General features: G+C 40.3%; 1 protein-coding gene across 3 annotated transcripts in view; it reads left to right on the top strand.

The window, feature by feature from the left end:
* CDC7 (cell division cycle 7) overlaps positions 1-13,864 on the top strand; it is a 26,558-nt gene extending 12,694 nt beyond the window's left edge. For all 3 annotated transcript variants that reach the window (XM_045292194.1, XM_045292193.1, XM_004699265.4), the window contains 10 exons: positions 317-400; positions 918-1,053; positions 1,823-1,916; positions 2,000-2,142; positions 2,988-3,234; positions 3,975-4,070; positions 4,796-4,974; positions 7,424-7,506; positions 8,364-8,513; positions 13,244-13,864. In XM_045292194.1, the coding sequence (XP_045148129.1) occupies positions 317-400; positions 918-1,053; positions 1,823-1,916; positions 2,000-2,142; positions 2,988-3,234; positions 3,975-4,070; positions 4,796-4,974; positions 7,424-7,506; positions 8,364-8,513; positions 13,244-13,617 (1,586 nt within the window). In that variant the 3' untranslated portion in view covers positions 13,618-13,864. The remainder of the gene's footprint in view (positions 1-316; positions 401-917; positions 1,054-1,822; positions 1,917-1,999; positions 2,143-2,987; positions 3,235-3,974; positions 4,071-4,795; positions 4,975-7,423; positions 7,507-8,363; positions 8,514-13,243) is intronic.
* Positions 13,865-15,303: the final 1,439 nt, after the last annotated feature.

Raw genomic sequence — 15,303 nt, 5'->3', positions numbered from 1 at the left:
GCGCCACTAGGACTATCAAGTTCTAAATTCAGTGTTCTTGTCATCGATGGTTTTTCCATTGGCCTCTTCCAGCACGTTGTCCTGAATGTATTCAAATAATTCAATATTTTTTACCCATACTGCAGTGTTCAGATTCAGACAGTCATATGTAGTTTATTGTAGTGTACTGCATGATGGAGTATTAACTATTCTTGTGATGGTTTCAAGGCTTACAGAAACTTTATTTGTGATTGATTTGTCATGTTTAAGAATTCATTTCATCAAGTTCATAAAACTTTAATTGCACTCAATGATCACTATAAATTTTTCTTTATAGGTGTTAAAAAAGATATTGAGAAGCTCTACGAAGCTGTACCACAGCTTGGTAATGTGTTTAAGATCAAGGGGAAAATTGGAGAAGGTAATTTCAGGATGTATTTTATTTTTACTAGCTTTTTTCCCTACTATTTCCCTTATTGTTTCTTATTAAAGAATGCACCCCTATTCTTAAAATATTAAGACTATGGCATATGAGGATCTTGCTTTCTTTTTTTCTATAAGGAATGAAGAAATATAAAATGAGCAGTCTCACTATTGTATTAATATACAAATAATGTCATTGTAATTAATCATTCTTTAAAATGAAAAGTGAAGATTCGGATGAGTGTGTTTGGTCAATTAGGTCAAATCTTTGTCCATCTTTCTCCATTATAGTTGGGTAGAATAGTACCTTGAAACCTGAGGCCCGAGAGAGCCAAACTGCGATCCAAACACTACTAAGGAGTTGATTCCATCTCAGCACCCCCATACTTAAAGATGTGCTTGTGCTAATTTTCAATGTTAATGACTTTGTATAGGTTTGTGAATTTTGATTAGTTTTTAGGATGTTTCAGCATCACTTCATGAACTTTTTTAAGATGTCAAATATTGTCTTACAGGCACCTTCAGCTCAGTTTATTTGGCTACAGCACAGTTACAAGTAGGCCCTGAAGAGAAAATTGCTCTGAAACACTTAATTCCAACAAGTCACCCTGTAAGAATTGCTGCTGAACTTCAGTGCCTCACAGTGGCTGGGTAGGTGATTTAAAGACCTTTGAAGTTAACTAGCTGTATATAATTCATAAGAGATGATGAGATTGCCCCTGAATTAAACATATCCTTCAGTCAAGTGTTTCCAGTTTGCCAGCACGTTTCCTCTGACCTTGGAAAGGTTAGTTGACTGTATCTCAGCTCTCGCGTGGATTTCCAGAAGAGCCCCAGCTTGGCTTCCTGTACTTTTGCCACTCCTTTAGTGACCTTCCTGCCAAATCACAAGCCTGGGCTTCCATGGCCCCGATTTTAACATGAGGTGTGTTCTCGTGTCTCCCCAGTGACATTCTCGTTGCATTTTTACTGGCAACCGCAGAATCGTCTGCCATGTCTTACTCATGGTTCCTGTCTGATAGTCATTCCTCTCGTGATACAGACGATGTCTAAGACCTCTCCTTTGTCTTGAACTGCCCTCCATTTTCCAGCTGTCTTGTTATTTCTTTGCCACTTTCAGTCAGTAATTACTATTATCATTGCATCTGCTGTTATGTCCTGATAACTCATTCTTATAGTTATCCTTTCCTTATCTCATACATGAATTATTGTGATAACCTTGTAAATGGTACTATTTTAAAGAACGGTATCTCCTTACGCAAGTTATTTAAATTCATACAATCTCTTATATGGTAGTGGTTTTCACTTAGTTTTTAGCATTATTTATGCACTGCTAAATTTACTTTAAAAAACAAAGCAAGCATAAAGTTTCAATTCATTTCACCTCTTCTCTAAAGTCACTTTTACATTCTTCCACTAGGGGGCAAGACAATGTCATGGGAATCAAGTGCTGCTTTAGGAAAAACGATCACGTGGTTATTGCCATGCCGTATCTGGAGCACGAGTCCTTCTTGGTAGGTGTGTCTCTCTTGGATTTTTATTACCCAAACATTTCATTGGAAATAATTGTTTGACCTCATTCAAAACTTTATTTTAGGATATTTTGAATTCTCTTTCTGTTCAAGAAGTACGGGAATATATGTTTAATCTGTTCAGAGCTTTGAAACGCATTCATCAGTTTGGTATTGTTCACCGTGATGTTAAGCCCAGCAATTTCTTATATAACAGGCACCTGAAAAAGTAAGTGTGAAAAGTTACCAGAAAGTAAGTATCCGTACACACTGCAGGGTCCCTGTCTTAATGCTAGAACACAGTACAGCCTCCATGGGCGCCTCTCCAAATGCTCGTGGTGATTGGGAACAGGAACTGCAGGGAGGGGACTGTGTGAGTGAAGCAGCGTCGAGATGCCCATTCAGCGTGCTGTGGCTCAGTGGGAATTCCCTGAACTCCCAAGTCACGATTGACAAAGGGCTTGACTCTACTTGGCCTTTTCCGTGCCCTTTATCTCTGAGCTTCGTTTTCCTTTCCTGGTAAATGAGATTTAACCAGGTGATAGTTGTGATGCTAACCACATGATGCTAATCTCCATATTAACACGAAATTCTGTTTTTATATTTGCATGTGGATCAGTTATTTAGGTGTTACTCGTATAGTGGATTGTGTTGACTATAGTAAGAATAGAACCCTATTTTTTTTTTTAACCTTTAGATCCCTGGCTTTTTTCTGCCATCTTCAAATCTGTTTGAAAACCGTGATTTTATTAGTGTCTTTTCTGCTTTGAAAGTAGAAATCGTTTGCTGTGGCTCCGCCCTCTCAGAAGGCTGTGCCTCCTCGTCTACCTGTCAGTGGCAGGTCTCTGGGACATGATCGTGTTCTTTTATTGCACTGCATTTTACCTTAATTGTGATCCTGTTAGCTGTTAGAAAACTTATTTTTCTTTTCTTTTTTTTCCAGGAATCTGATTAACTCTTAATTGATCTCCCTCTCCCAAAATTATAATTTCTTTATAAATATAGTTTGTAATATGATGTCACTAAAGCTTTACTTGTTACAGAGGAGTAAAATTGCTTAATTTTGTTTCTCAGGTATGCCTTGGTAGACTTTGGTTTGGCCCAAGGAACTCACGATACAAAAATAGATCTGCTCAGACTTGTGCAGGCTGAAGCTCAGCAGGAAAGCTCTTCACAAAATAAGTCCCACAGAATCACGGGAACCAAGATTTCACTGAGCAACCTAGCACCTAAAGGGCTGGATCAGCAGCCCACCGCAAAAGCAGTTAAAAGGCCCTACACAAGTGCGCACGTTCACGTTAAACAAGGAAAAGATGGAAAGGTTCGGTTTCTTTTATTTCCTAAGTGTTATTTCAAAAAATGTGCTCTTGCATCTAATGGAAGGTGATAAAATGTGAGGATACTACAAATGATTAAAAAAAATTTTTTTTTTTGGTAATATGTATCCAATCGATTGAATTTTCCCAAAGATTTGTACGGAGTCATTTTGCCTTTATCCTCAAGACTGAGATTTACTACAAATGATTAAAAAAAATTTTTTTTTTGGTAATATGTATCCAATCGATTGAATTTTCCCAAAGATTTGTACGGAGTCATTTTGCCTTTATCCTCAAGACTGAGATTTACTTGATAGATTTATAATGTCTTTGTTGTGTGTGTCACGAAAGTACACAAAATTGGAAAAGAATACATTTTTTCCTGCATGCTATAAGGTGCAGATTAATTATCTAGCAAAAAGAAGTGCTTAGTTAGTAGGGCAAAAATTCTGAAGTGTCTATCTCCATTTTAGCTGTACAGCAAAATGTCACATCCATGCAGGCGGTTTTTGGGTGTTTGCAGGTGTGTGTGTATTTGTGGGTTAGGGTAACCTTGTGTGAGTTCTAGGAGTCCTGTCTGGATGGGTTTCTCCTTTCACAGACGTGTTTTGGTGCCTGGGAATGACTTGGATGCAGCTGTTTTTGTTTTATGTCACTTAACTCTTTCAAAACTATGGCAGAGTACAGCTGGCAGAAAGTGTTACAGATATAACCCTTATTTTCCTTGTTTTTGTTGGTATTGTAGGAGGGATATGTAGGCCTTTCTGTCCAGCGCTCTGTTTTTGGAGAAAGAAATTTCAATATACACAGCTCCATTTCACATGAGAGCCCTGCAGTGAAAGTAAGTAATGTAGCTTTCTAGTGCAATGATCAGTCAGTCAGCTGTACGCTGAAGACTCTTTAGGTAAAGGCTAGGCTAGCACTTTGTAATGATTTTAGAGGAAAGTTTTACAATGACACAAGGTATTACTGCTTTGAGCTTTGAGTCAAACTTTTTTATTTTCCCCAGCTCTTTCCAAAATTCTTATCAGATTTTCTCATCATTTTTGGTTAGCTAGCTATTGTTGCTCTTGTAGACTGTTTAGTACAGTCAGGCCTGTAATTATTGGCTCTCTCTCTCATCACAGTTACTTGCACAGAAAACGTTTTTAGTTAGCAAAACTGTCAGCAATGGTAGATGATTTTAAATGTTCTGTAACAGCCAGAGAGCATGAGCCACAAACTAAAACTGGTTTTATCCAATGTAATTGTGCAGTCTACAGTTCTGAAATGGAGTTAGACACTATACGCCTATAAATACTATCAGGGAAAGTTGTAATCATGTGTAAGTCAACTGCTTACCAGTCAGGACTAATAAGTAAAATAGAATGTCAGTTTATTCTACAGAAAAACCACTGAGCGATCCCATAAAATGTTAATTGACAGCTGCTATGTTTTTTTTGCAATCATATAACACAGCCAGCAGTTTTTAAAGCTGTACTTCCACTTCTGGTTTTGGCCTTACCAGCAGTTGAATGCATCACGTTAATTGTCATGAAAATAGAAAGTAAGACCCTTCTTTTACAGCTCATGAAGCCGTCAAAAACTGTGGATATACTCTCTAGAAATTTAGCAACAAAAAAGAAGGTTATTTCTACAAAAGTTATGAACAGCAGTGTAATGAGGAAAACTACCACTTCTTGCCCAGCTAACCAGACCTGCGACTGCTTTGGAACAGATAAAGTTTGCAGCATATGCCTTTCGAGGTAACGTGCTTTGATGGCAATACATGATTGCCTGCATGTTGTCAGACTGAATTAACGTGCATTGATTTGGTGAGCAGTTGATTTAGTTGTGTGAGGAGGGACAAGGCAAATCTAAACTACACAGGCTCTGATGCAGGGAAAATCATCGCTTTTCCCTTATGTTGTTCATTTGACATGTGTATGCTTTTTGGAGAACACATTTGCTTTTATATGCAAATAATTTTAGGAGGGGGTAAAAGCTTATTTTAGAACCATACAATCTCACATTTTCTTGCTGGTGTAATCTTTTCTGCCTGGTAGGGTGTTGTTTACTTTATATCCCTGTCTTTGTGAAAATAAAGAGAGTTAAGGAACGAGGAGGTGAAGCTCTCACTCCCACCTCTATCTTTGCTTTATAAATTTCCCCTCTTCTTTAAGGCTTGCTTTCCATAAAATCTTCCTTGTTAATTTTAAGTATACCCGTTGTGATAGTTAGGTTTAGTCAAGACATTCCTACTAAAGCAAAGGATAAGCTGTTGCATCTGCCTCCCCCTCTCCCCCAACAACAGGAGGTACAGCACCTAGTAGGTCTCTTCTTATTTGGGAGGCAACATAATCCCTCAATGGGTGTGCTACTCCGATGTACCTGTTTATCAAGTGATATGAAAGGCCTCCAATTCTGAGTGGAGCCCAGAACAAGAAAAGGCTCTGCAACAGGTTCAGGCTGCCGTGCAAGCTGCTTTGCCACGGGGGCCATATGTTGCAGCTGACCCGATGGTGCTAGAGGTTCAGTCATAGATAGAGATGCAGTGTGGAGTCTGGCTGGCCGCTATTGGCGAATCACAGTGTAGACCCTTGGGATTTTGGAGTAAAGTCCTGCCATCCTCTGTAGACAACTATTCCCCTTTTGCAAAACAGCTGTTGGCTTATTACTGGGCCTTAGTGGAGACTGAATGCCTCACCTTGGGCCACCAAGTCACCATGAGGCCTGAGCTGCCCATCATGAACTGGGTATTGTCTGACCCACAGTCATAAAGTTGGACGTGCAGAGTAACACTCCATTGTTAAATAGAAGTGGTGTATTCGAGATCAGGCTAGAACAGGACCTGAATGTACAAGTAAGTTGCATGAAGAATTGGACCAAATGCCCACATTCTCCATTCCTATCACGGAACCTTCCTTCTCCCAGTCTGCACCTATGACCTCCTGGGGAGTTCCTTATGATAAGTTGACTGAGGAACAATAAATTCATGTTTGCTTTACTTGTGGTTCTGCATGGTATGTGGGTACCACTCGTAAGCGGACAGTAGCACTACAGCCCCTTTCTGGGATCTCCCTAAAGGACAGTGGTGAAGGGAAATCCTCCAGTGTACAGGACTTATTGCAGTGCACCTGGCCATTCAGTTTGCCTTGAAGAAGAAATGGCCAAATGTGAGACTGTATACTGATTTATGGGCTGTGGCTAATGGCTTGATGGGATGTTCGGGAATTGGAAGAAACATGATTGGAAAATTGGTGACAAGGAGGTGTGGGGAAGGGGTATGTGGATAGATTCCTCTGAATGGACCAAGAAAGTAGAGATAATCCTGTCTCAAGTGAACGCTCACCAAAGGCTTTCCTCTGAAGAGGAGGACTTTAACAAGTGAATAAGATGGCACACACTGTGGAGACTAGTCCTCTTTCCTTCTCTGCTCCTGTCGTTGCCTTATGGGCACATGAACAAAGTGGACATGGTGGCCAGGATGGAGGTTATTATGCATGGGTGCAGCAACATAGGACTTCTACTAACCGAGGCTGACTTGGCCACTGCCAAGTGCCCCATCTGCCAGCAGCAGAAGCCAACATTGAGTCCAAGATAATGGGATCATTCCTCGGGGAGATCAACCAGCAACCAGGTCTCAAAGAAGCCATAAGCTCTAGCAACATGGGTTGGCTTGCCCCACAGGTAGTGTAGCACACAGGTTAAGGCAGAGAACTAGCTAAAGCAGCGGCACTCTGGTCCTATCACCAGAGAGCAAGAGAGACGGGGGCGGGCCTTACAGAGCCATTTATCTTTTTTGCCCTCCAGTCAAACTGTGACCTGATTAATCCCCCATATTCCCATTGGCCAGGTTGGCACAATAAACCTAACTATCACACCAGTAATTAATCACCCCAAATAGAAATTATTTTTTATATCTCTGTATACCATTTGTATTTTATTTTTCTATTATGGCTCTTATCGTGTCTTTTTATTCTTGGAAGTTACCTTCAAACTTACCTAGAATAAAACCAGGAAACTAATAGTGGGCAGGACCAGGGTGGGGAACACAATTTAGGATATTCAGCACACTGGATTATCATTTGCTTTCTTAATTTAGAGATCAAGGCAAAATTTACTATGAATTGAGTATTATTATAAACATGTTGTTTTTAGTCTAAAATGTTAAACTTTAGCATGACTAGGAAAATCTCATTTCTTCATCCTAAGGCGGCAGCAAGTTGCCCCAAGGGCAGGGACACCAGGATTCAGAGCACCAGAAGTCTTGACAAAGTGCCCCAATCAGACTACAGGTATGTTGCCCCGAGAATAAAAAAAAACACCAAGCCCTCTACCATTAGGTTGTCCCTGTGGAGCAGAGTGCCACATAGAGTTTCAAAAGCTGTCGTCTTCATGGACTTAGGGAAGCATCTTTCAGCAGCTGGTGGGCTTGAGACCCCCTTTCTTGATGCTCTTTAAATATGGTGACACTAGGCTCTTTGGAAATAGAGAACCCAGTTCAGATTTTGATGATTCCAAATATATTTTATTTGTTGATCTTTGGCTATTATAATAAATGTACATATGCACATCGAATTTTAATTATGTAAGCATTTCTAGCAGTGCAGCATTCCCACTTTTTAGACACTGACTTTCAGTCACTGAATTAGTGTAGTGTAAGTTTTTTTTTAACATCTGTTTTCTGTAGCTTGAATTTTGTAATTATAACGTTAAATAATTTTTAAAAATTGTTTTCTGTACTTTAAAAGATGGCCAGGTAGCCATAATCCATTAAACATTTTTTGGTTGACTAGATGAATCTTTCTGTCTACTCGCATTAAAGAAATGTCTGTACTATGTGTTTACTCACCTTGGTAGTGATACAAAACTGAATGAAGCAGTGTGCTTCCACTTGAGTCAGGATGCACACTCAGATTCGGTGTCCTGCTGGGTACAGTAGTAGTAAACTTTCCACAAAGCATCCCGGAGATAATCTGATGGGCAGAACCTCAGGGGTCGTGGAACAACCTAAGGGCTCGTGGAACAGTTGTTCATGGACGAGAGGCCGTCTGATGGGATTGACCTGGCATCAGAAATTTTGAAGTGAGAACTGTTGATTTAAATCACCAAACTGGATCAGGGCTTTTGAAAAGCTTGTTTTCTGTTCCAGCAATTGACATGTGGTCTGCAGGTGTCATCTTCCTTTCTCTGCTTAGTGGACGATATCCATTTTATAAAGCAAGCGATGATTTAACGGCTTTGGCCCAAATTATGACAATTCGTGGATCCAGGGAAACTATCCAGGCTGCTAAGACTTTCGGTAAGCCGTTTGATACTACAGACCAGAACAGGTGCTGAGTATCTCCTACAGATCACTCAGAAAATTATCACAAAATTCACCTTACAAGTAAACCCATTCTATGCCTGTACAGTGCTCTTGTAGGTAGGTAGAATGGTTCTTAGTTGGTTGAATTGAAATTGCATTTGTGTAAGAAGACAATTTACCCCATCACTTAAGTCTGTCAGTCATCAAGTCCTGTACTTCTACAGTATTTAAATTCTCTTTGTAACTGTAACCAAAAGACTAAGGAATAGAATAGTGCTGAACTTCTTGTGATTGTGGTATGACACTCTTGCCAGAATGTTTTTTAATGATCTTTAATTTTTCAGTGTATGTTCCTAAGCATCAGGGTCCCACTTGGTATCGAGTACACAATGGTCCCTGCGTTCAGTTATCTTAGTGTGTACCAAATAAACGGTTAGGTCTTTGCGACAGAGTGTAACTACTGGGGAAGTAACTAGACTGTTAATGTAGTTGTGAGGAACCTTAGAGTTAGGAGAGCAGAAAAGAGCAATGAACTTCACCGATCTTTCTCTTTACTGATGTAAGAAAATACTAGACGTGCGAGGTCATCTCTTCAGACATGGGGATCTGTTTCAATACTAGGATATACAGATTAAAAGACAGCGAAGGTAAATATTGTACACACAGTCCTCAGAGGAATAGCACCTACAAGTAGATTACTTAGGTAGGTGTGCAAGCTGAACAGACGTGGGAAGGGAGATAGGAGCATTCCCAGGAGTGTATGTATGTTCAGCAGAAGATAGTTCTACATTTGTGTGTTATAAATATAGTTATATTTATTACAGGGAAAGTGCAGAGTATATAGGAGGCAAAGTTCTACCAGCTTCTTAGCCATAACCCCATACCTCAAGGAAATGACTCACTGGGCTCAGACCCTTCAGACCACAGTCTCGGGGCAACTACAGCAGTGGGCGTAACATAGTTAACAAAAGACACAGTGTTACATCCTATTTCAGAGTCATGACTAGAGTCTTGAGGTTTGTGGATGGCCGTCTTAAGATACAACTTTTTGCCTCTTCTCATCCCAATCAACACGACACGGAGCACCCCTTTGGTACAAAGTCAGCCGCTTGATGAGGCACCGGACTGCCTTGTGCCCAGACCCACATCCAGGGGTATATTTCAGATCTTCAAGAAATACAGAAGATTGCCCCCCCCCTTCTGTTCTCTGGAAAATAGATTGAGATACACAGGATCTTGAGAAGGGTCGGCTGGTTAATTGGGGGTGGGGACTGGTGATTTTGACCAAGAATTATTTCTGGGTAAGAACCACTGGAGAATGCTTTCCCTGCTTAGGCCCCACTACCATGTGATGTGGCAGGAAAACTTTTTGGTAGCTGTGTAGAAAGCCTCATGATAGAGGCTTACCAAAAAATGTTTGTGTAGCACAGTCAACCCATAAGTACACCAGAGACCCACGCTTGTCTTGTGACTATTGTAAGAAAATTTTATTTGAGAATAATAGGCTGAAATAATTCATGCACATAAGGGGAAAGTGCCCCTAATTTTAATAAACAGTATTATGGAAGTGGTATTCTGAGAGGAGTATAATTTATTCTCAAATGAGAAAACTTACTTATCTAGTATTAAGTAATGTTGATACTTGCAAATATGACATTTAACAGCCAACACCCGTGAACTTTGTTGAAGACTTTAAACTGAAGTTGATATTACAGTGAGGACCACCAAAGTACAGTTTCTGACACACAATCCTCCAGAGCCATGTACCTTGCCAAGTAGGCAAGGGCTTAGAGATTTATTATCAAGATGCTCTTCCCATTATTACAGGCAATCCTCAGGTTACCGCCCCACTTAATGGCCTTTTAATGCTGGGTTTCAAACCAGTTGTCATGGCAAACAGTGAATCAAGAACAGACTGTGATTTTTACAATTAGGTAATTCATCATAATAATCTGAGTGGGAGATACTATGAGTTGAAACTCTGGAATAGGAGACTCCAAAGAGGAGCACGTGAGCACTTTCAAGAGGTTGGATTATTGGCAGGATGGGAAAGCTTCACACTTCCTAACCTGGCAAGTGGCTGCCATCTTTGAGCAGGGCAACATTGTTTCAAAACTCTAATGTGTAGATTTGCTATAACAAAGCATTTGAGCCATTCCCTGCTTGCAACAAATGTATCACAACCACGTTGACTTGCTTATGCAGCTTTTAAATCATTGAAAAGGCTTCAGCATTCAGGTTAAGGGTAAACTGGCGTGCCTATCTTATTAGAGAAGCAGGAACGGATCTTGTTCATAACCGATAGACTGCCTGTGTAAAACTTGTTTATGTGTAGTCAGTGTGACTTAACATAGTTATTTCAGTCAGTTCTTACTATAATTTGGGGCCAAGTGCAGAAGGTTCCAAATTCCAACAACTGTAAACCCCAAGTGATGGGCTAAACAAATAACATGCCCGGGGTTAGCAAGCACGTGCACCCTGTTGTGTAGCTAACATGCACCGCCGCTCTCAACATGGGAACCGACCCATGGTGGCTTGTCTTGAAGTACTCCATTTGTCAGATAAACTCAAAAGAAAAACCGAGCTAACAAAAACATCTGGCACGATGTAATTTATGAAAAGATCATATTTTATTCAGTGTGTCGGTTTAAATTATTTCCCCTGAGTATTTTAAGTGGTCCATCTCTGGAAATGTGAAAGTATCAAACTGCCCAATAACTTGTTAGGTGATATCAAGTTGGCTTCAACCCATTGCAACCCTATGCACAATCGAACAAAACACTGCATGGTAGTTACTGCACCGCCCTTAAAATTCCTTCTATGCCTGAGCCCATAGTCGCGGCCTTGGGGTCAGTGCAATCCATCTCCTTTAAGGCTTTCTTTTCTGCTGCCCCTCCACTTTACCAATCATGATGTCCTTCTCCAGGAGCTGGTCTCTCCCCAAAACATGTCCAAACTATGTAAGACAAAGTCTAGCCATCCTTACCTCTAAGGAGCACTCTGGCCATACTTCTTCCAAGACAGATTTGTTTGTCCTTTTAGCAGTCTGTGGTATTTTCAATATTCTTCTCCAGCACCACAATTCAAATCCATCCATTCTTTGGTTTTTATTCAGTGGCCAACTTTCACTGCAAATGAGGCAATGGAGATACTATGGCTTGGGTCAGGGACACCTTAGTCCTCAAAATAACATCTAAGAGGTCTTGTGCAGCAGGTTTAGTTAATGCAACATGTCTTTTGATCTCTGTATTGTTTCCATGAGCATTGATTATGGATCCAAGCTAGACAGTCCAGATAAATCTATTATATAGGTTATAGAGATATAATCAATGTAAATTAGTGCATCACTTGGGAGCCACAGTAAATGGGATAAAGCTATATTACTATTTTGTAGCTATAAATTTCAAAAAATATAAGTTTAGAAGTAAAAAGGAATTGGCATAATATATTCTCAACAAACATCATTTGGGGCAGTGTTGTTCCTTTTATCTCTTCTCTTCCCCCCACACCCCTCCCTTTTTCCCCTTATGTTAATATGCCCACCCACTAAGTAGACCAACATATATAAAGGTAACTTTTCCATAATCCAATCAGAATCATTGCTGGTAATCCACATACACTAGATTCTAGAAATTATCTGAATGCATATTTGTTAGAGCTACATTTCTGTTTTTAAGAAGAAATAGAGGCAAAAATAATTGCTATTTGTATGCTTTTTAAATTCGTTCAGAAACATCTACTGAGGCCTAATGTGTGCCAGATACTCTTCAGAGTCTCCGTCCTCGTACTGCTTACCGTGTGTAATGGGGAAGACAAGTGACAAGTCTGTTTTACCAGACACAGACGAGTGCGATGGTGAGGGAAGAGGGCACGGCCACTTTGAGTAGGGTGGTCAGGGACAGGCTCTCCATAGTGCGCCCTTTCGTGAGGTTGGATAATTGGCAGGACTGGAAAGCTTCACACTTTCAGGGCCCAGCACTTGGGTACCATCTTTGAGCAGGGCAACATTGTTTCAAAGCTCTGCTTTTGTAAACCAGTTTGTATGATTGAACCTGTCCACCTACTTGCAACAAATTCATCACAATCACACAACCACAGACTGGACATAACAGAAATAATGCTGGGGTTTTTTCTAGTGTGGCAAACATTGAATGTCAGAATGTACCCCGTATTGTGTTTAGTTTTTAAGGGTTAAAAAATGAATAGAATAACCCTATCTTCAAAGAACTCAGTCTAGCAAGCAAGGCAGGCATATATCTATGTCTGCAACTACAGTACAGGATAAAAAGGTAACAAATCCACAACAGATGCTTGCGGTGATTAATTCAGTCCTTTATCAGGGGCCTCACAGGTGATTTTTGAACTGGGAGGCTCAGAGGACATCCTATGCAAAGACAGAGCCTTAGAAGCAGAAGGTTGCTTTCTCAGTAACTGTCAAGTCAGTTTAAGTGTAGAGACTTGAACTGTGTGTGGGTGTGTGTGTATGTGGGGGTTATGGGTGTGACAGGAATGGGGACAGTTTAAGACATGAGGAAATGAGCAAAGTCAACACGTCCCGGACACAGCTCAGTAAATCAGTGCTCTGTGGTTACTGTCACTCACTTTATTTGGCCTTCAGTTTTGTAGTTCAAACAGCAGGCTCTACCTGTGATCACAGGTGGGTGAGGCTTCTGACTTCCTCAGATGTTATAATAACAAAATGCATATTTTGGTTTTTCCTTTAGGCAAATCAATTTTATGTAGCAAAGAAGTCCCAGCACAAGACTTAAGAAAGCTCTGTGAGAGGCTCCGGGGTGTAGACTCTAAAATGCCCGAGGCAGCAAATGATAAACAAAGGCCTTGTACTGCTGACCCAGCATTATCCGAGAAGACTGACCATCCTGCCGCTCCCCAGCACGCGGGGAGCTCACTGCACAGAGAGGGCAGCAATGGCTGCGACAGCCGTTTGCTGGAGGACACTACCAATTTAAAAGGCTGGGATGAGGTGCCTGATGAAGCGTATGACTTGCTTGATAAACTTCTAGATCTAAATCCAGCATCGAGAATAACAGCGGAAGGAGCCCTACTGCATCCGTTTTTCAAAGATATGAACTTGTGATGCCGGTACTGTGGAGAGTGGTGGGGTGAATCCTTTGTAACTGCGACCATGGAAAGACGTCACGGCTGGCCCAGTAACTTATTTTAAATTTCAACATTTGCTCTTATGGCAGATTCTAAAATGGGCAGTTTTGTATAAAAATGATTGGAGATTCAAGTTTACTGAAGATGCCTCACATAGATCTTTGGACTTGCAATGTGATCTCCTTTGAGTTAGGTCTGCCAAAATAAAATTGGGATTTTAGCGACCTTGATTTTATTTTATTTTTTCCTTCACTAACATGTAGAAAAAGGTACAATTTTAGCCTGGTACATAGGGGGTTCAAGTTTTAAAATTAATAGATGTGATAGGGGCCAAATAAACCAAAAGATGAGATTTATTGGCGTTCTGAAGCCAGCGCTGTAACAATTCTACCAGCAAAGGAAGTAATTTCCTTTTTACAGGTATAAAATTCTCTTTCCTGAACACTAAAATTACATAATATTGGTCATATGGCAAAATATCACTTACATTGAATTTAGTTTACCTATTTTAAAGTATTTTATAAAACATGTTTGTGTGAATTATGTTTTTCTTAAAAAATGTTTTCTCTTGTTGTTTCTTCCCTCTACCTCTAACTGATCTATTCTCCCTGGGATCTCTGGGGTTTACCACAAAGTTCCCGGGTGCTTGATGACACTCCCATGTGCTTGCTTAGTCGGGAATGTGAAGTTCGGAGTATAGTGGCTGGCAAGAGGAAGGGCAGGGTGATTGATAGTCCAAAATGCTTTTGTTTTTCTCTGAGTATCCTAGGGGCGGGTGTTTAAAATCGTTGGTGGAAAATTTTCATTGTCTTTTAATTTCCATTTTTCCACAAACTTTTTCACGTGTCCTTGTATGTGTCTCTCAAACTATAGTCAAGTACCTGCCAAAAGCAAAGAGAAACACAATGGAGATATTTATGGAGATTTTTTTTTACTCTGCTTAGACCCATCCAGGTGTCAATCCTGCTTTGACCAAGTTGGTCCTGATGGGAGAAGGCAGGGCTTCTGGGGAAGGGGAGGATGGGCAGGAGGGGGGGGTGGTGGTTGGGAAGAGATAATTAAGTCAACCAAGTAGAAAAGAATCTGAGATTAAAGTTTACATATGAGAGGGCTTCGGAAGATTCACAGAAAAATTAAAAACCCCATTAACTCGTAATTCCACGTTTTCAGGAACTTTTTGAGGCCTCCTCGCATGACTTGCATTTCAAAATGACATGTCAGTGACAGACAGCATGTCAGACTTTCTACTGGAAATAAGTCTGTTTGGGTGTGGATCAGCGGAAGTTTCCCGTCAGGACTCTGTAAACATCTAGAGAGCATACAGTCATTTTATCATTTTGAACATTGACATCAATATTTGTATCTAGTCTATTAGATAAATGTAGAGTTCTTAAATGTTTTTGGATTTTGTATATGTAAATCATTACTGTTGGTTCACTCTGCCTTTGCATGCTGTAATCTTTAAAACAAAAACCTTAGATGTTCTTGCATTTATATATTTAATAAAGTTACTCTTTAGCATTTTTTTAAAAAGTATTGATCACCGGGAGTATTTTCCTTCTGAGATGGATGAATGCTCACTTCAGCAAATAATGGGTAGCACAGTGGTTACTGCACTTAGCTACTCAAAGGTCTGAGGTTCAGATTCACCAGCTTCTGTGGA

The sequence above is a fragment of the Echinops telfairi genome, unplaced genomic scaffold (assembly GCF_000313985.2).
Source record: "Echinops telfairi isolate 266 unplaced genomic scaffold, ASM31398v2 ScPeMD7_443;HRSCAF=831, whole genome shotgun sequence".
Classification (NCBI taxonomy): Eukaryota; Metazoa; Chordata; class Mammalia; order Afrosoricida; family Tenrecidae; genus Echinops; species Echinops telfairi.
This window is presented reverse-complemented; position numbering and strand designations above follow the sequence as displayed.